The 21,432-nt window shown below is 42.7% G+C and overlaps 1 protein-coding gene across 11 annotated transcripts in view; it reads left to right on the top strand.

The window, feature by feature from the left end:
• The window catches only part of NRXN1 (neurexin 1), a 1,243,173-nt gene that overhangs the window by 98,178 nt on the left and 1,123,563 nt on the right, over nucleotides 1-21,432 (top strand). For 5 of the 11 annotated variants that reach the window (XM_054022351.1, XM_054022349.1, XM_054022347.1 and 2 more), the window contains exon 2: nucleotides 17,525-17,542. The exons of the other annotated variants lie outside the window; for them this stretch is intronic. In XM_054022351.1, the coding sequence (XP_053878326.1) occupies nucleotides 17,525-17,542 (18 nt within the window). The remainder of the gene's footprint in view (nucleotides 1-17,524; nucleotides 17,543-21,432) is intronic. 11 annotated transcript variants of the gene reach the window in all.

The following is a 21,432-nucleotide window of genomic DNA, read 5'->3' as shown; positions in this document are numbered from 1 at the left end:
CTGTTCCTGATCACTTTCCTCTCCTCTAAATGTTTCATAATTGATTCCTTGAGGACCTGCTCCATGATTTTTCCAGGGACTGAGGTGAGGCTGACTGGCCTGTAGTTCCCCGGATCCTCCTCCTTCCCTTTTTTAAAGATGGGCACTACATTAGCCTTTTTCCAGTCATCTGGGACCTCCCCCGATTGCCATGAGTTTTCAAAAATAATGGCTAATGGCTCTGCAATCTCACCCGCCAACTCCTTTAACACCCTCGGATGCAGCGCATCCGGCCCCATGGACTTGTGCACGTTCAGTTTTTCTAAATAGTCCTGAACCACTTCTTTCTCCACAGAGGGCTGGTCACCTTCTCCCCATATTGTGCTGCCCAGTGCTGCAATCTGGGAGCTGACCTTGTTCATGAAGACAGAGGCAAAAAAAAATCATTTAGTACATTAGCTTTTTCCACATCCTCGGTCAGTAGGTTGCCTCCCTCATTCAGTAAGGTGCCCACACTTTCTTTGATTTTCTTCTTGTTGCTAACATATCTGAAGAAACCCTTCTTGTTACTCTTAACATCTCTTGCTAACTGCAACTCCAAGTGTGATTTGGCCTTCCTGATTTCACTCCTGCATGCCTGAGCAATATTTTTACACTCCTCCCTGGTCATTTGTCCAATCTTCCACTTCTTGTAAGCTTCTTTTTTGCATTTAACATCAGCAACGATTTCACTGTTTAGCCAAGCTGGTCGCCTGCCATATTTACTATTCTTTCTACACATCGGGATGGTTTGTTCCTGCAACCACAATAAGGATTCTTTAAAATACAGCCAACTCTCCTGGACCCCTTTGCCCTTCATGTTATTCTCCCAGGGGATCCTGCCCATCTGTTCCCTGAGGGAGTCAAAGTCTGCTTTTCTGAAGTCCAGGGTCTGTATTCTGCTGCTCTCCTTTCTTCCTTGTGTCAGGATCCTGAACTCGACCATCTCATGGTCACTGCCTCCCAGGTTCCCATCCACTTTTGCTTCCCCTACTAATTCTTCCCTGTTTGTGAGCAGCAGGTCAAGAAAAGCTCTGCCCCTAGTTGGTTCCTCCAGCACTTGCACCAGGAAATTGTCCCCTACACTTTCCAAAAACTTCCTGGATCGTCTGTGCACCGCTGTATTGCTCTCCCAGCAGATATCAGGGTGATTAAAGTCTCCCATCAGAACCAGGGCCTGCGATCTAGCAACTTCTGCTAGTTGCCAGAAGAAAGCCTCATCCACCTCATCCCCCTGGTCTGGTGGTCTATAGCAGACTCCAACCACGACATCACCCTTGTTGCTCACACTTCTCAACTTTATCCAGAGACTCTCAGGTTTTTCTGCAGTTTCATACCGGAGCTCTGAGCAGTCATACTCCTCTCTTACATACAACGCAACTCCCCCACCTTTTCTGCCCTGCCTGTCCTTCCTGAACAGTTTATATCCATCCATGACAGTACTCCAGTCATGTGAGTTATCCCACCAAGTCTCTGTTATTCCAATCGCATCATAGTTCCCTGACTGTGCCAGGATTTCCAGTTCTCCCTGCTTCTTTCCCAGGCTTCTTGCATTTGTGTATACGCACTTAAGATAACTCATCGATCGTCCCTCTTTCTCAGCATGAGACAGGAGTCCTCCCCTCTTGCGCTCTCCTGCTTGTGCTTCCTCCCAGGTTCCCATTTCCCCACTTACCTCAGGGCTTTGGTCTCCTTCCCCCGGTGAACCTAGTTTAAAGCCCTCCTCACTAGATTAGCCAGCCTGCTGGCGAAGATGCTCTTCCCTCTCTTCGTTAGGTGGAGCCCGTCTCTGCCTAGCACTCCTCCTTCTTGGAACACCAAGGTATAAAATGGGTCCTCCAAATGGTGGGCTGGCTTGCTTTACAGTCACTTTGTAAAGTTGTAAAAGACTGCACAAAGTGCAAAGCAGTGGAGAATCAGGTGTATTGGGCCAGAATCTGCTGTCATTACACCAGTGTGATCAAGAATAGTTCCTCTGAAATAATTACTCTGGTTTGATTCATTCACTTTTATTTCATGAATTACTTTAAAAATAGACACTCTTGAAATGGAAATATCCACATCACCATACATTATTGCTACAGAACTCAGTTTACTCCAGCCTGCCATAGAGCTCTCTTATCCATGCCACAACAATTAGCTTTGTTCATAAGACTATACTAATGAAAGCTGAGAAAATCTTATTTGTGCCAAGCAACCAAAAGAGCTAAGTAACAGCTGGAGGAAACCCAATGCAATAATAATGCTACAGAGAGAAGGGAAATATATGTGACTGAATATACTACCCCTCTGGTTCTTAGACAGCTGTGTACAGTTGTCCAAACAGGGCCAGACCACATAACCCAGTTTTATATGTATGGTAGGAAACAAGACCTGTGGGGATTAAGTAGGAGCTGTTCAAAGGCACAGGTATCAGGTGCCCAACTCCCAGTGACTTTCAATGGGAGTTGAGTGCTTAACTTTCCATTTGTTCCTTTGAACAAAGAGAACCGATGCAGCTGGAGATTATCTAAGCTACAGGGCCCAGCTGCCCAATGTAAAAGAGAGGAATTTGTAAAGAGTGATTGGTTGGTGAGGGAAGAATAAAGGGGTCCTTAAAAACAAAGTTCTCAAAAAATTTAAATCCTGGAAATGGAAGAAAGAACTTAGTAAGTTTTGTTTCCTTGTTTGTTTGGTGAACCGTCCTCAGTTGTGGGTGAGAAGAACCCAGATGTGCCTTCAATGAGAAATTGACAAACTTGAGATTTTATTATGGGCTGCAACTCTGGAGCCCTGTGTCCCCACACACACACCTGGAGTGGCATCCTGACCCCACTGAAGTCAATGGCAAAATTCCCATTGACCTAAATGAGACCATGATTTCACCCTCTGGTTTCTCTTGCTAAAAAAAACACAAATGAAACTCTTAAAAAAATAGAAGCTGACATCTAATTTCATTTTATTTTTGATGGTTATCCATCAGGAAAATTATTTCTCCCTTTTAAATGAATTCTGATGACAGCAGGTCTTAAGATTCACGAGTCTCTTCTTTGAACTCATGCTGGCAGCATCCATCCTTATTGCTCCTCTAACCTCTTCCATGGTTGTGGCTGCTGCAGTCATGGCACTTGTGGTACTAATCGCTATAAGGATGCCAAAAGCCATAAGATTTTGCAAGCAGTCCTGAGGTTCCAGAGAACCTCCCCAGGCCCTGAACTTCAGACCAAAAGCCTGATGTTCTGTAGGTTTGGGAGAAGGCAAGGCCACTTAACTACTGCTGTGATTGTGATAAAGCCTCAACCTATCTTGTTGTACTGCATTTAAAAATAAATTCCAATACAATACCTTAGTCTATTACAATTGAACTAATAACCTCAACTAAAACAAACTTGGAAAACTTCACTTTTAATACACTTGTAGGTGATAGAATAATGTTACAACTATGGCCTTGTCTACACTACGAGAGTAGTTCGATTTTACTTAAATCGAATTTTTGGAATCGATATTGCAAAGTCGAACGTGTGTGTCCACACTAAGGACAGTAATTCGACTTTGTGAGTCCACACTAACGGGGAAAGCGTCGACATTGGAAGTGGTGCACTGTGGTCAGCTATCCCACAGTTCCCGGAGTCCCCGCTGCCCATTGGAATTCTGGGTGGAGCCGCAAATGCCTTCTGGGTAAAAAAAATGTGTCCAGGGTGCTTTTGGGTAACTGTCGTCATCCGTCCATCACTCCCGCCCTCCCTCCCTGAAAGCGCCGGCGGGAAATCAGTTCGCGCACTTTTCTAGTCAGTGACAGCGCGGACGCCACAGCACTGCGAGCATGGAGCCTGCTGCAACCATCACTGCAGTTGTGGCCGCTCTCAACGCCTCGCAACTTATCATACACCTTTCCCTGAGGCAGATGCAGAAAAGTCAGGCGAGGAGGCTACGTCAATGCGGTAATGGCCTGAAGTCTGAGAGTAGCACAGACCTCTCAGAAAGCAGGGGACCCAGCGCCGAGAACATCACGGTGGCAATGGGTCATGTTGATGCCGTGGAAAGGAGATTCTGGGCACGGGAAACAAGCACTGAGTGGTGGGACCGCATAGTGCTGCAGGTCTGGGATGAATCCCAGTGGCTGCGAAACTTTCGCATGCGGAAGGGAACTTTCCTGGAACTTTGTGAGTTGCTGTCCCCTGCCCTGAAGCGCAATGACACCCGGATGCGAGCAGCCCTGACTGTCCAGAAGCGAGTGGCCATAGCCCTGTGGAAGCTTGCAACGCCAGACAGCTACCGGTCAGTCGCGAACCAGTTTGGGGTGGGCAAATCTACCGTGGGGGTTGTTGTGATGCAAGTAGCCAAGGCAATCGTTGATGTACTGCTGCCAAAGGTAGTCACCCTGGGAAACGTGGAGGTGATCATAGATGGCTTCGCAGCGATGGGATTCCCAAACTGCGGTGGGGCCATAGATGGAACTCACATCCCTATCCTGGCACCGGAACACCAGGCCAGCCAGTACATTAACAGAAAGGGCTACTTTTCCATGGTGCTGCAAGCACTGGTGGACCACAGGGGACGTTTTACCAACATCTACGTGGGATGGCCGGGCAAGGTTCATGACGCTCGTGTTTTCAGGAACTCTGGTCTGTTTAGACGGCTGCAGCAAGGTATTTACTTCCCGGACCACAAAATAACTCTTGGGGATGTGGAGATGCCTATAGTCATCCTCGGGGACCCAGCCTACCCGCTAATGCCCTGGCTCATGAAGCCCTATACTGGCGCCCTGGACACTGAAAAAGAACTCTTCAACTACCGGCTGAGCAAGTGCAGAATGGTGGTGGAGTGTGCTTTTGGCCGTCTCAAGGGGAGATGGAGAAGCTTACTGACTCGCTGTGATCTCAGCGAAACCAATATCCCCATTGTTATTGCAGCTTGCTGTGTGCTCCACAATCTCTGTGAGAGCAAGGGGGAGACCTTTATGGCGGGGTGGGAGGTTGAGGAAAATAGCCTGGCTGCTGATTACTCACAGCCAGACAGCCGGGCGATTAGAAGAGACCAGCGGGAAGCGCTGTGCATCCGGAAGGCTTTGAAAGCAAAGTTCCTGAGTGAGCAGGGTAACCTGTGACTTTAAAGTTTGTGTATTGAGAAGCTAAACCTGCCCCCGTTTCTTTACCCAGTTAATGTTGACTATCCTATCCAGTTACATACCCCCTTCACCCCACTTCCAACACACGTTTCAAAATAAAAATAGTTCTACTTTGTTAAAGCACACCGTTTTCTTTAATACTGTATTCGCGGGAATTTTTTAAAACTGGGACGCAGACTGTGGTGCGGAGCGGGTGTACTGTAGTGGCGCGAATGCAGCTTCTAAACTCAAGGATTGACAGGCTCCGCTGCGGTGGGATGGTTGTTTCAACGGAGCCTGTCACCCCTCCTGATAGGGACTGTGTGTATGGGGGGGTCTATGTGACTTTGTGGCAGGGGGAGGACGGTTACAGATCCCCTGCTGTGTGGCTCTGTGATCCTGCCTAAGGACCGCCGCTTAAGATCTGTAACTGCCCTCCCCTGCCACAAAGTCACAGAGCAACCCACCCCCCACCACATAACATGAAAACAACCTCCCAGACTAACCAGGGTAACTAGTCACTGCATCACTGCACTATGTATGTGCCCTGCTGCTGTGCCTGCCCCCGACTATATACCCTGCCAAAGGTGACTGTCCTGTCGAATTACCAACCCCCTATCCCCCCCTCCTCCAAAAGAACATGATGGAAACAGTAGTTAACAGAAACGTATTTTTTATTATCAACCAAACATGGAACTGGGAAAGTGAAACTTGGACGGGGGCTTGTGTCAGGCGGGAAGGAAAGAACTTGTCAAATTTTGGGGAATGAGAGCCTTCTGCTGCTCAAGCTCTCTGCAGGGGTGGAGTGAGAGTTAGCAGGGACTCTGCCGCCTCTCCTTCTGTGCACTTTGGGTGAGGGGAGTATGGGACTTGGTGGCGGGGGAGGGCGGTTAGAGATGGACTGCAGCGGGGCTCTGTCCTCCTGCCTCCGTTCCTGCAGAACATCCACAAGGCGCCGGAGCGTGTCCGTTTGCTCCCTCATTAGTCCAAGCAGGGTTTGAGTCGCCTGCTGGTCTTCCTGACGCCACCTCTCCTCCCGATCCATGTTGGCTTGGTGCATTCGGGTCAAGTTCTCCCGCCACTGGGTCTGCTGTGCTGCCTGGGCTCTGGAGCAGGCTATAAGCTCCGAGAACATGTCCTCCCGTGTCCTCTTCTTCTTATGCCTAATCCGCGCTAGCCTCTGGGAGTGTGATGACAGGCTAGGTTGTGAGACAGTCGCAGATGGGGCTGTGGGAATGGGAAAAAGGGAGTGAATTCCTCAGAAAGATAAATGTAGTTGTGAACAAAGAACATAGTCTTTCTCTGTTAACAAGACCATGCACAGCACCTATCACATGCGCACTCAGCACAAGGTCGAATTCTCGGCCTTCGCATTCAGTGCCTGGGGTCTTCTACAGCACATTTGAGAAGCCTCTCAGGAGAACGGAATTTCTGTTGCAGGCAGACATGGTAAGCCGTAGACTTGTGGCAGCTTAAAACTTTAATATTAGCAATGGCCTCATTTCACATTGAAATCAATGTCGGTCCCTGCTGCCAGCAATTCGGCAAGCAGGAAGTCTGCTCCTGTCCCACACCCTCGCGGCTGTCCCCGGGAACGATCCCTTTTGGCTGCCCCTCTCCCGCCTCCACCGCGTGGCTGCAAACCAGCGGTTACAGTTCTGTAAAGGAACGGCAAAGCAGTCCCAACACTAACATTCCCCTACCTCATTCAAAGCAGGTCATCATGAGCGACATCACCCTCATGAGGATCTCTGACAGCGAGAAAGAGAGAATGCTCCGGGAAAGCCTGCAAAGACCAGGGCCGTATGCCGCCATGCTGTGCAGAGCAATGATTCCAGAGTACTTGATAGTCTCGTGGCGTGGCAACGTGTCCTACTACGGAGGACCCAATAAGGCCGCTCTCCCCAAGAACCTAATGCAGCGGATTTCCAATTACCTCCAGGAGAGCTTCCTCGAGATGTCACAGGAGGATTTCTGCTCCATCCCCGGACATATAGACCGCATTTTACTGTAGCTGCTGTAGCAGTGACTAACCAGTAGAGCGGCTTGGGCAGGACAATCATGCAAAACCGGACATTGCTAGATTTTTTTTCAATAGTTGCACTGCCCATGACTGAACCGTTAAGCTAATCAAACTAATCATGAGAAACCCATTTTTTAAATTGTTAATATTCCTGTTCTGTTACAAATAAATGTTTAGATTTTTACAACACTTACTGGCTGATCCTTCCCCAGATTCTGTGTCCGGGGTAACGGCTGGGGAGGGTTGGTAGGGGATCTCTGTAAGGGTGATGAAGAGATCCTGGCTGTCGGGGAAATCAGCATTGTGAGCGCTGTCGACTGCCTCGTCCTCCTCATCTCCTTCCTCATCTTCCCCGTCCGCTAACATGTCCGAGGATCCAGCCGTGGACACTATCCCATCCTCAGAGTCCACGGTCACTGGTGGGGTAGTGGTGGCGGCCGCACCGAGGATGGAATGCAGTGCCTCGTAGAAACGGGATGTCTGGGGATGGGATCCGGAGCGTCCGTTTGCCTCTTTGGTCTTCTGGTAGCCTTGTCTCAGCTCCTTGATTTTCACGCGGCACTGCGTTACATCCCGGCTGTATCCTCTCTCTGCCATGTCTTTAGAGATCTTCTCGTAGATCTTTGCATTCCGTCTTTTGGATCGCAGCTCGGAAAGCACGGACTCATCGCCCCACACAGCGATGAGATCCAAGACTTCCCGATCAGTCCATGCTGGGGCCCTCTTTCTATTCTGAGATTGCACGGCCATCACTGCTGGAGAGCTCTGCATCGTTGCCAGTGCTGCTGAGCTCGCCACGATGTCCAGACAGGAAATGAGATTCAAACTGGCCAGACAGGAAAAGGAATTCAAATTCAAATTTTCCCGGGGCTTTTCCTGTGTGGCAGTTCAGAGCATCCGAGCTCGTACTGCTGTCCAGAGCGTCAACAGAGTGGTGCACTGTGGGATAGCTCCCGGAGCTATTAGCGTCGATTTCCATCCACACCTAGCCTAATTCGACATGGCCATGTCGAATTTAGCGCTACTCCCCTCGTCGGGGAGGAGTACAGAAGTCGAATTAAAGAGACCTCTATGTCGAACTAAATACCTTCGCGGTGTGGACGGGTGCAGGGTTAATTCGATGTAACGGCGCTAACTTCGACATAAACGCCTAGTGTAGACCAGGCCTATGTGGGAACTGAACAGTTTAGCATAAAAATATATTGCCTTAAAAGGAGTATTGACTTAATTATATCTTGTTTGATTTTGATTCTGCTTATCTCCTCCGCAGGCAGCTGGGAAGGAAATTAGAAATGTTACAGTACATAGGAATAAGATTACCACAATTGGAGGTGGAGCATTTTCCTCATTGGGAATTAGAGTAACAGTTTATTTAAATAAATCTCTTTTTCAGCCATTATATTTAACCTCTTAAGAGGAAATATGTCTTTCTCAGTGTGTGCTTTACTCGAGTAAAGGATTCAAAAATGGGCTTTGAGAGAGAGCAATATATTTGAACAATATTGGTGTTTGAGAGGGAGGGCAAAATAGTCACTAAAGCTTAAGCTCTGGTTTTGCTGTCAGTTACACCAGTGTGACCAGAAGGGACCATTGTGACCATCTAGTCTGACCTCCTGCCTGGTACAGGCCATAGAACTTCTCTCAGTGATTTCTGTGTGTAACCTGATATCTTGTAGTTGAACTACAGCCTATCTTTTAGAACAGTGGTCTACAAACTTTTTTGACCCCGCACCCCATCGAACTGTCAAAGCAAAAAAAAAAAAAAAAAAAGCCGCTTGGACTCCCGGCTGAATTGCCGAAGGAGGGGAAAAAAGAAAAAAAAGCCGCTCGGACTCCCTAGAGTTCCCTAGAGAATGTTAATATAGCCCTAGCCATATTATCTTTCCACCCTTTGCACTGGGAAGTCCCCTTGATGGTGCTAGCAATGGCAGTCCTGTTAGATCCAAAGCCCACTGAAGTCAAAGCCCACTGGATCAGGCCCTTCCAGCCTCCCACTGTGCCTGTGGGAAATCTGCTGAATTTGTGAATCCCGTTCTATAGGGGCCAAACACTACCTACCTGAGGAAACAATTGAGGAAATGTTTGCCTCCCTGTTCACCTCCCCCTGTGAGAGGAGGTAGCTGGGCACAGAATCAGACCCTATATATGGATGGCTGTATTATTTATCATTATCATATATTTTGTATTGCAACTTTAAACTTAAAATTCATTTCAAAATCCAAAATTTTCAAATGGAAATTATTCAGATAAACAGCACATGAAGAGACCTGTACTAATGGCAAGTGTCCATCAGTTTATTGCTTTACATTAATTTGGTATTAAGATTTTTTAAATATCTTTCCAATTATTTTCTTACAAGTCACTGTTAGAATAGTTTTAGTATCAAATTTAGAAAGCCAGATTCTCAACTGCTGTAAATGGGTATCAATGGAGCTGTGCCAGTGGTCCTGAAATTGTCATTCAGGACCCCAAAGTGGGTCATGACCCCTTTTTAATGGGGTCGTCAGGGCCTTGCTGAAGCTGAAGCCCGAGCTTCATCCCCACCTGGGGCAATGGGGCTCGGGCTGTGGTCCTCTCTTCCCCCAGGGTCATGTAGTGACTTTGTTGTCAGAAGCGGGTAGTGGTGCAATGAAGTTTGAGAACCCCTGAGCTATTCTAATTCATACCAGCTTAGGGGCTGGTCCACAGTTTTTAATACAGTTCCATAGAAAGAAATGTTGGTAGGAAAAGGGATGGTCCTATAGTACAGTTATATCTGCATATAGCTATAGAGGAAACATGAATACATCATTCTTTGACAAAATCTTCCAGTTAGAAATAACACTTTCTTTATATCACATTTTCTATTTCCCTCTCTCATTTTTATTGCAAGGTGCACAACAAAGTAAGAAGCAACAGAGGGTCCTGTGGCACCTTTAAGACTAACAGAAGTATTGGAGCATAAGCTTTCGTGGGTGAATGCCCACTTCATCAGATGCAAGTAATGGAAATTTCCAGAGGCAGGTATAAATCAGTATGGAGATAACGAGGTTAGTTCAATCAGGGAGGGTGAGGTGCTCTGCTAGCAGTTGAGGTGTGAACACCAAGGGAGGAGAAACTGCTTCTGTAGTTGGATAGCCATTCACAGTCTTTGTTTAATCCTGATCTGATGGTGTCATATTTGCAAATGAACTGGAGCTCAGCAGTTTCTCTTTGGAGTCTGGTCCTGAAGTTTTTTTGCTGTAAGATGGCTGCTACCTTTACATCTGCTATTGTGTGGCCAGGGAGGTTGAAGTGTTCTCCTACAGGTTTTTGTATATTGCCATTCCTGATATCTGATTTGTGTCCATTTATCCTCTTGCGTAGTGACTGTCCAGTTTGGCCAATGTACATAACAGAAGGGCATTGCTGGCACACGATGGCATATATAACATTGGTGGATGTGCAGGTGAATGAGCCAGTGATGTTGTAGCTGATCTGGTTAGGTCCTGTGATGGTGTTGCTGGAGTAGATATGTGGGCAGAGTTGGCATCGAGGTTTGTTGCATGGATTGGTTCCTGAGTTAGAGTTGTTATGATGCGGTGCATGGTTGCTGGTGAGAATATGCTTAAGGTTGTCGGGTTGTCTGTGGGCGAGGACTGGCCTGCCTCCCAAGGTCTGTGAAAGTGAGGGATCATTGTCCAGGATGGGTTGTAGATCACTGATGATGCGTTGGAGAGGTTTAAGCTGAGGACTGTAGGTGATGGCCAGTGGAGTTGTGTTGGTTTCTTTTTTGGGCTTGTCTTGTAGTAGGAGGCTTCTGGGTACACGTCTGGCTCTGTTGATTTGTTTCCTTATTTCCCTGTGTGGGTATCGTAGTTTTGAGAATGCTTGGTGAAGATCTTGTAAGTGTTGGTCTCTGTCTGAGGGGTTGGAGCAGATGCGGTTGTACCTCAGCACTTGGCTGTAGACGATGGATCGTGTGGTGTGTCCAGGGTGGAAGCTGGAGGCATGAAGGTAGGCGTAGCTGTCGGTGGGTTTTCGGTGTAGGGTGGTGTTATTGTGGCCCCAGCTTAAACAAGGTAAGGTTTATCTTATAAGAGCCCCTCCTCCATTCCTGCTGCTGAATCTCTTACATAACATTATAAATCTTTTCTGTGGTTTCAAATTCCTCTTCACTACTGCCCATTGTGATGTCAGAATCAGCATTACAATTCTGAGGGGGGAACAAATTACCCAAGGAGCTGCACAACGGGAAAATCCTGTGCACTGTGCATGGGCTGAAGTGTTAATATCTTAGAAGAAAAAAATGAAATATCTGACATAGCCATAATACCAAGAAATGAATTGATTTCTAAGGAAGATAAGTGCTTTCTCAATGTTTCCATGAAGCATCAACAGATCTTTAAATTATTTTTAAATCATAAACAAATCATTTAATAAATAATTCCCATTTGTTATCAGTGAAACAGAGAATAAAGGGGTAAAATAATTAGAGATGGCCTGGCTCTGCTTGTAAATTATATACACAATGGGCCAGATTCTGCTCATAGCTAAACTGGTGTAACCTGATATAACCCCAAAGAAGATAGTAGCCCAGATAATCAGAGGGTGCAAACTGGCATAGTTTCATTGACTTCAGTTGAGCTATGCCAATGTACATCAACTGAGGATCTGGCTAAGTGTGTGAAGTCAATGGACTGTTTCTGGGTTTATACCAACATAGTTGAGAGCAGAATGTGGCCCAAGATCTTAAATTAAAAGTAAGATTGTTCACAGCAGGATTTCTGGGGCTTTTGTGCCATGAAATAACAATGTGAGGCATGTACAGGCCCAGATAGTGCCCACCCCAAATAGGTGCACAAAGAAAAAAGAGGGCACAAGGAATTTCTCTTGCCATTGGGCCCTACATGTGGAGACTAAGCCCAAAGAGAGTCCTTGAACTCAAGAGAGTGGCAGAGCAATGAAGGGTTAGTGATCTGGCTCAGACTGGGCTACCAGACAACAAGGCTAGTGGGCTTGTTCTCTGCAAAGCTTATCTGCTCTCTTTCTTTGTTGTTGAGACCACAGGTCTTTTCAGCTCCTCCTGCCTCTGCAGCCATCCTGTGGTGGTAGAGAAAATTGGATTCAATTGCTTCAGTTAAGCCTAGGAGGCAGTGCTGTACAACCAGGCAATAGGGAATGTGCAAAGTCACCCCCAGCCCAGTAACTAGTGGGAGAGACTCCTCAGGGTTCACGTTTCCATTGCAGCCTAGCAGAGCTGCTCTTTGAGACACAGAGTCCCCTCAAGATGAGTGTGAATTTGGGTGAATGTGACAGACTGGGGAAGGGAGATGAATCACTGTGGCTGAGGGGGACATAAAATTTGACAGTAATGGGCCTGATTCCCCTCCTTCCCACCAGTTTTACACTGGTGTAACTCCATTGACTTCAGTACCATTACTTCTGGTTTACACCAGTGTAAATGTGAGGAAAATCAGGCCTGAAAATATATATAGATATGGCACCAATTATGTATATGGTTCTGTGCAATAGACATTATAATTGTGCCATGGAAGTAAGAAAGTTCACCAGACAGAAGATACTTCAATTTAAATGACAAATTGAAGCAAGGATGTGAGAGGAGAAATTGCCAACATCAGGTGGAATTTATACCCATTGTCTTTATAGATATTGATAAGGATGACAGTTGGTCCTGGGTCATATAGCATGATTTTGTTTTCCAGGGGAATATATCTCATTGTACAAATGGAAAGTCCTTGAGGAGAATAGCTTTGGATCCACCTTGCTGGAGTTTTTACTGGGTCTTTCCCTTTCTCCTCCATTCCCCCTCCTCAATCTACAAAGAATGTAATATATTTCTAGTTTGCTATAAAGATAGTGTCTAGTCTGTGTGGACCTTCTTGCCCACCCTGCTAGTCTTCACATCCCCTTGCCCAGCTCTCAAGGCTAGCTTGTACAAAATGGATGGAGATGAGGTGAGACCATGGCCCAGAGGTTGCTAGGTATGGAATGGAGTGTATACTGCACCACCAAAGTATGTCCTGGAGTCTGCAGTTTCCGGTAGAGGCCATTATGCTTATCTGAAGCCCAGTGCCACCTGAAGCTCTGTTTGTGGTGCTGCATATCTGCATTACCAGTATTATAGAAGTGTGGCTTAATGCCATGATTTAAGCCACTTTGTATTCATGTAAATGTAAAAGCTTAAGTGAAGTAAATAATCTTAATGGCTCAAATTCAGACCTGAGGTAAGTGGGTATATCTCCAATTACTTTAGTGGTGTTGGACTTCCTTTCATTGTGTCTAAAGGACTATATCAACATGACACAACTCTAATTCCAGTGGAGATTTGAATGATTCTATATATTTATATTAATTGTAGAAATTAGGATTCCTACTATCTGTAATATTGCCAAGAATAATATTTAACACTTATGCTTTATAGACATGAACTAATTAATCCTCGCAGCATCTCTGTAAATAAGGCAATTTTTATTTCCATTTTAATGATGGGGAAATGTGGGCAGAGAGGTAAAGGTCCTTTTATGCAAGATGCTGAGCACTTTTAGTATGGTACTAAATGTTCTCAAATCTCATTGACTTTACTGGATGCATCCGAAGAAGTGGGCTGTAGTCCACGAAAGCTTATGCTCTAATAAATTTGTTAGTCTCTAAGGTGCCACAAGTACTCCTGTTCTTTTTGCGAATACAGACTAACATGGCTGCTACTCTGAAACTTTACATCTTGTGTGATTGGACTTGTGTTGTGTTTGGCCTAAGGAACAAAATTAGAATTTAGGATTTTCTGACTCCCCAGATTGTGCTTACAACAGTAGGCAATGCCTCACTCTAAAACACACACACACACACACACACACACACACACACACACACACACACACACACACACCAAACTAGGATGGGAATCAGGAAAATTAGACAAAGATTTAGTGTTACATACATGTCACAAAATAGCAGTGTAATGGTCTCCATACCAGTATTTGTTACAATATAACAATACTAGCATCAATAAAAATGCTAATCTAACATAGAAAACTCTTGAAAAATATCTTACCAGTTTAAAGACTCCCCCTACCCACATACACACATATTTTGTTGTCATCAAACTGTTGATATGAAAAATCTTTAACTTAAACTCCCAAATTGATGTGTTGAAATTACCCTGACAAATACATTTATTGGTGGTGTGAGAAAGCAAGCAAGGAAACAAGCAAGGAAGGAAGTTCTTAAATAGTTTACTATTGCATATGTCTTTTGGTGATATATATTCCATACTGTTTTGTTCACTAGACAATATTCAACGCTTTTAATGCAATTTTTATTTTAAAAAATCAAAATAAGATATGCTAGTTTAATGGGCTACTATTTTGAATGGTTATTTACACAATTAAATGTTTAGGGCCAGATTTGTGGCTAGCATAAATCAGTGTAGCTTTATTGCCTTCAACAGATTAGTCCAGTGTATACCAGTTGACAAGTTGGACCTTAGTATAAACCAAAGTCCTGTATTCAGAGACATGGAGCCTGCTCCCAGGCATATTAGCTTCAGAATTCCATCTGAGTTTAATAAATTCAGAGCTGGCCTGCAAGTTCATTTGTTGTAACTACATATATCTTGAGCTAAATAGAGCAGGCCAAAAAGAATCTCAGAATATCAAGTCATCCCAATATTAGGGTGACCAGACAGCAAATGTGAAAAATCGGGACGGGGGTGGGGAATAATAGGCACTTGTATAAGTAAAAGACCCTAAAATCAGGACTGTCCCTATAAAATCGGGACATCTGGTCACCCTATCACAATATTGGTATCTTGTATACATTTGTATTACAAAGAAGGAGACTAAAGGTATAATACTATTTTAGTAACTCATTTATTTTTTCTTTAATTTGCTTTTTTTATTGTACTTAATAGGAAGGAAACAATATTTGCACTAAAAGGAATTAGACTATTAAATAGAATTCCTTATAAAATAAGTCATTTTAACAAACAAAAGATCATTACAATTTACAATAGAGAATAGGGAAAAATCTTTATTTTATGGAATGGGAAGTTTTTCGTTTTCTCAATGGTCCTCATATAATTTGTGGATCTTGCTTTTTTTATATACGGTATATTTACAACTAGCATCCTCCTATCCATGCTCATTTCTTTCATTCTTTTATTTTCCTAAATGCATGTAATGGATATTATGCATCAATTGCACTTTTATGGCAAACTGAAGTTACAGGCACAGAGTTTTTACAAGTTTGAGTTCATGTATGTATGGAGAAGATGATTTACAGTAATTTCAAATGAACAGTTTGTCAAGTATGTTCTCTGCTTATATGGGCATAGAAATTTCATTAAAAATAATGAGCTTTACTATGAATTCAGACAGGACTAAAACCCTAAATATTGGATGTTCATAATGGTTATTCTTAAATAGTGGCAACCCGTACAATGTAGTTTTAAGTATATGCATCTCATGTGCTGGAATAAAGCAGTTTATAAAACAACACAACATAATGTATTTGTACATAATATAATTTGTGAGATTTTTAATATTTTGTGGAATATTAATTTATAGAAAACATGATTATGAAAGTTTAAGCATTCTGAGATAGATCATGAGCTGAATTATTAAAACACACTACTGGGCCTGATTTTGTTTAATTCAGTAGAATTGTTCCTGATTTGCACTAGATCAAAATCAGGCCCAGTTGCGTCTCTTAACATATACTTAAAAGTTAGTTCCATCAAAAAGACTCTCACTGAAAACAACCATTTATAATGGAACTGGGTCAAATCCTGCATTCCCCACTCATTCCTTATTCTGCAGCAAGGGCTTGTGGAACTCAGGACAAGTCAAAGACAGGGAGAGCTCTAATAATCCCACTTTTCCTTTTTTTCCCCTCTTCTCCCACCTTAGGCTCCCTCATTGTCTCTTTTGGCTGGTCTACACTTGGGGGCAGGGTGTCGATGTAAGATACGCAACTTCAGCTACGGGAATAGCGTAGCTGAAGTCGCCGTATCTTATTTCAACTTATCTCCCATCCTCACGGCATGGGATCGACGGCCGCGGCTCCCTCATCAATTCCGCTACCTCCGCTCACCCTGGTGGAGTTCCGGAGTCGACAGGAGCGCGTTCAGGAATCGATATATCGCGTCTAGATGAGCCGCGATATATCGATCCCCGATAGATCGATCGCTACCGGCTAACCCGGCGGGTAGTGTGGACATACCCTTTGTTACTCCTCAGCTCTTACTTCCTTTCATCAACTTTGTTCCCCCTCCTTTCCCCTGTGCATCTTGTCTTCTCCTATCTCCTCTGGTACCTTCTTACCTTCTCCCATCCTCTTCCCAATCAGAATCAAATTGGGCAGCAAAGAAATACTCCCCTAAGCTTCCTCCTCAATGGAAGAGCTTGAGGGATGTGGAGGTAGATCTTCCCAGACAGGGTAGCATGCTGCACCTGCTCATTAGTTCCAACTCTCCCCTCCGACTGACCAGCTGGCAGACAATCCAAGCCCCCACCTCCCCACATAGGTTTTGGGGAAGCTCTCTACTGAGTGCTGGCTGCTCCCCCAATCACTGTCAGGCCTGAGACAAAATGTCCAGTTGTTGCTAGCTGTAGCAGGCCTTAATTAGGCACAGATTCCATTAACTTCATCAGATTGCAGGATCTGGCCTATTAGGCATGAATCTGTAAATACAATATAAAAGGAATTTGATGTTTTAAAAATCACTATATATTTGTGGGCATTGTGCCTTTTACTGATTCTGCCAGGCCAAAAATCGGGATTAATTTTAAGACTTGTCTTATGTCAATAAATAATGGGACCTTTTCTTGCAGTCCTTGCTCATTCCACCAGCTTCACTGGCAATTTTGCCATATTTGATTACATGATTTGGCCCCTTGACTAGAATGAGAGATTTGGCTGAGTAAAGATTTCAGGGTTAGGCATGTTGGCTGTTCTAAATGTTTCACAGCATATTGTAAAACCAAAATTAGCTAGTTAAATCTGTTTAAAATATTCTGCTTTATAAGGCATTAAGAAAAATTCAAAATGGGAAAACACAGGAAAATATAGTTAGAATTCCCATCACAGCAGTTTTTAATTATTTACTAACTAAAGACCTATGAGAAGACGTTCTGATTAAGTAAGTAGAACTTGCTTCACAAAGAGCTGCAACAGATTCTTTACAATTTCTTCACTGAGGAAATAGAATTATTTTGTTTTATATCATGTAAATTGTCTTGAATAGAAGAAACACTGCTTCCCTGATGCTTATGTTTTCCCCTTCGGATGGTAGCAATGGAGCACTTGCATGTTGTGTTGATGCCTTGCATGATGAAGACATGCAATGGCAAGTTCCAGTCTGCATGCTGCTTAATGAATGTTTTCCTTTTCTCTCCTTCCCTATTATGTGCTTTCAGAAGACAACTATGTGGAAGGTGGGTGCTTTCTACCTTATTTTCCTAAGCTCTTATTTTTCCCTTGTGCTTAGTGTGTTTCCCTTCTGCTTAGTGTTATTATGGTACGCGTATCATTAAACACGGTAAGTTGCATTTTTTCCCTATGCAGATTGTCAGGTTGATTGGTTCAGTGTGATTTTTTTTCCATATAGAACATAAAACAAATCCAAATTCCTGATTTATTATACTGTGTAAAGCCAGAATAACTCCACTGAATAATGGAGTTACTCAGGATTTATGCGTGTGTGACTGAGATCTAAAGTGTGAATTGCTCTCCAAATTCACCCATCAGGTTTACAGAAATCTTGATTGTTCTGTATGAAAAATGATACAAGATAAAGTTTGTCTGATCAATGTGGAACATAATTCCTCCTCATCATAAAGAATTTAATGCATGTTAAAGATATATTTTAATAACTTAGGAACATAAAAAGCTCTTTTCTTTTTTATATTACAAATATCAGTTATTGTATTATCCTTTTCAGTACAATGCTTTAGAAAAGCTTGATTTGTCAAAGATTCCAACATAAACAGCTCTGCCTTGTCACATGGGGAAAATAAGAGGTGTGTGTTTTTAATAATAACATTGGTATTTAATAAAGTCCCCTTAAAGAAAGTAAGACACAGGGCAATGGAAACTAAGCACAATGGCCATCTAGCCAGAATATTGGTAAGTAAATCTGTTAGCTGGTAGAAATGTGTACATATGTGTCATCATAGTATTTAAAGATACAGTATGTTAATACATTGTTTGATACCTCCGTTTGTTGGCAGTCATTTTTGTCATCTGCATTATAAACCAATATTTTCAGGTGCTTTTTTACCTGTAAAAAATTCTCTCTGGGCTTAATCTTTGCATACAAGGTTCATGTCCAAGGTTATTTATTTTAAAAAGAGTTGGTCTATTTTTAAATTCAGGAACCAACATTACAGATATTTATTTTCTTTTAATACACTTTTCAAACTACTTTTAAAATCTGTAATTTCTTAAGGATGCTTGGTATGCAAAGTGACTGGTATTGCGTGGATCTGTGGCATAATGTCCCTGCAGTGTATGTATGCAGAGAGCCATCATAGTGATCTGATCCATACAGAATCCAAGGTACTGTGGCCCTCTGTATCTGTCCATGTTCTACATCAAATATATGGCAAGGTGCTCAGAAATTCATCAGGTCTGGATGCTTTGGGCATTTTTGTGTAAACATATGATGCCAGTGTAAGAAACATAACAGTTCAAGAAAATATTGGATCAAAGCTTGAATCGAAGAAAGTATCTACTGAAATTGTGACAGCTTCTCTCTCTCTTTCTCTCTGAGCTCCATAATAGGATCTTTCCTTTATTCTTAATTATAAATGGATGTTAAATAAAAATTCATTAAAGTAACATTGGTATTGGCACCCAGATTGAAAAAAGCATGGGAGTACAAAAATAAGGACTCAATTCTTTAGCTGATCCATGCATGAAACTCATTGAAGTCAATGGGAGTTCCAGATGTGGATCAGAATGATTATGCCTAGGTGATGAAGAAGTACAATTTATCTATTCAGATTAAAGTCAGAATAACAGACTTAATCCAGATTTTTCTTAGATTATTTGATCAAAGTTGCAACCATAAATTTACTCCAACATAGCCTTGGATGTGTTTACATACTTTTGGTTGAAGTACATGGGGGCTACACATGTAGACATAGATCTAAGTTTGTCCAGTGTGCCTATTGCTGTGATATCTGAGCACCTTACAAAATTATTAGGTGTATATACAGACATATATTTAGTTTTAATAAGTTGAGACAAATTTATCCATGCTATCAACTGAAGAAATTTTATTAATATTACTGAAGTTGTACCAAGGCTAAATATGTTCACTGAAGATTTATTGTGCTCTAAATTCTCTGTGGTTTGTGCTCTGCATGTGACTTACTCACTAAATTATGAAAATGTCCTTTCTTTCATATCCACTTTCCCTGACCCATTCTGCATACTTTAAATGTGTTTTTCTAGTGCCCAGCTTAAAATGAAGAGAGAAGCAACCACTTAAAATGCATTCCTGGTGGGCATTTTATTCCTAATTCACAAAGAAAAGGCTTTTACAATTTTGCTTGTAAACTTGTGGTGCACAAGTAATTATTTTGAAGGTATACCTATAGGTGATGACCTGTTTGATTACCATGTTTTATTGGACTCCATTAAAATGTTCTCTATTTTGTACTGACTACAGTTTCGAAAACCTAACAGTGATTGTTGTCATAATTAAATTTACCTGTATTGTATTAGCCTCTCTGCAGATTGTACTAGCAATATAATAACAATACTTAGCTCTTCTATAGCCCTTTTCATTCATATAGCTCAAAAAGCTTTATATAGTAAGGAAAGTATCATCCCCAGTTAGCAAGTAAGTATAAGTAATTTTACTGTTTGATGCAATATTGACAAATACAGTAAAATGCAAATTTAACAAAATACAATCAGTTTTAGAGGAATAAAGAGGCCATAAATAGGACTGGATTTTTCCAATTTATTAATGGCGGTTCTATTTGAGCAGGGAATGTTCATTTTGACATCACCTCCTTTTTAAATTTAAACAGCTCGGTAAGTGACTCTTAAAATTCAGGAAAGTTCTATGATGCTTTCAAGGGGCCTTTCTGTAATTTATATTTATTTAAATTACATGAGAATATTTTATTTGGGACTGACAATGAGACAACCTCTTTTGCATCATATTAGTAAAGATATTGAATCTAAGGACAGCAGTAAAGCTGTTTGTGTGGGATTTTTTTGTTTGTTTGACAAAATCTTGGCCTATTTAGATCAATTAAAGTTTTGCCATGGAATTAATATTTTGTCCTGATAGAAGGCCAAGCTTGTAAAAGAATCTCCCTGTTGCTTTCCCCCCAAGAGCAGGGGAAGGGGTCTTTTCACATGCTGCAGTTGAAGGGACCCAGGTAGATGCGGGTAGCTTCTGGAAAGTCCAACTTCACTCCAGAATAGCAACAGTATCCTGGTTCCTCTTCCCTCCCTGCTGAATGCAGTTGTTGCAGGATCAAGAGTCAGGGATTTCTGATTACTCTTGGCACTACAGTAGAAAAGACAAGGATGCAAACCTAGATCTGAGGTAGTGGGGAAATGGGAGTTATATAGTGCCACATTCCACGGGGGTTCGAACAGTGAAACTTCACTGAGTGAAGTAAAGCTTCAACATAGATCTATCTACATCAGAATTTTTTGGAAAGTCTCACACAGTTGCAGTATGACTGGAGCAGATAGAGCACAACATAGAGGTAGAAACATGTATGCCTTATTTACCTACTACCATTGCTAACATCAACTGTGTCACAGTAGTGTAAGCTACACTTATGGGTCATATTTAGCCTTCATTTACACTGATGTGAATCCATAATAACTCTGTTGATTTTAGTTTAGCCTAGTGTAAATGACAACAGAGTGTGGTTGTAAAGTGAGGGTCAATTCAGGTATTTGAATCCACTAAACAGAGTTTTGCTTTAACAGATTTCACTGTGAGAAGGTTCACATATTAAAACTGGTATTTCAGGAAGACTTTCAATTTGGAAACCATTGTTCATTTAATGGGAACACTGCTTGTGATTTAAGCTGACATGCCTTGAATTCTTCAAATAGTAATATGGATTGATTGTAGTCAGAAGTATCTTCTTTGAACTCCCCCAACTCCTGTAATACAACTCACTTGTGCATCTAATTTTCTTTGTGAATTAGAAGTAGCAGGAAATCTCTAGGAAGTCCGCTTTCCAGTAAAAACCAGCATATTCTATTGCACACCTTCTTTGTGTGAATCAAGCTTTATAACTGCAACAGGAAAATAATATACTATATTTTCTATAGTTGTTGGAGA

The sequence above is a fragment of the Malaclemys terrapin genome, chromosome 3 (assembly GCF_027887155.1).
Source record: "Malaclemys terrapin pileata isolate rMalTer1 chromosome 3, rMalTer1.hap1, whole genome shotgun sequence".
Classification (NCBI taxonomy): domain Eukaryota; kingdom Metazoa; phylum Chordata; order Testudines; family Emydidae; genus Malaclemys; species Malaclemys terrapin.
The sequence above is the reverse complement of the archived record's forward strand: the minus strand, read 5'-3'. Positions and strand labels throughout refer to the sequence as shown.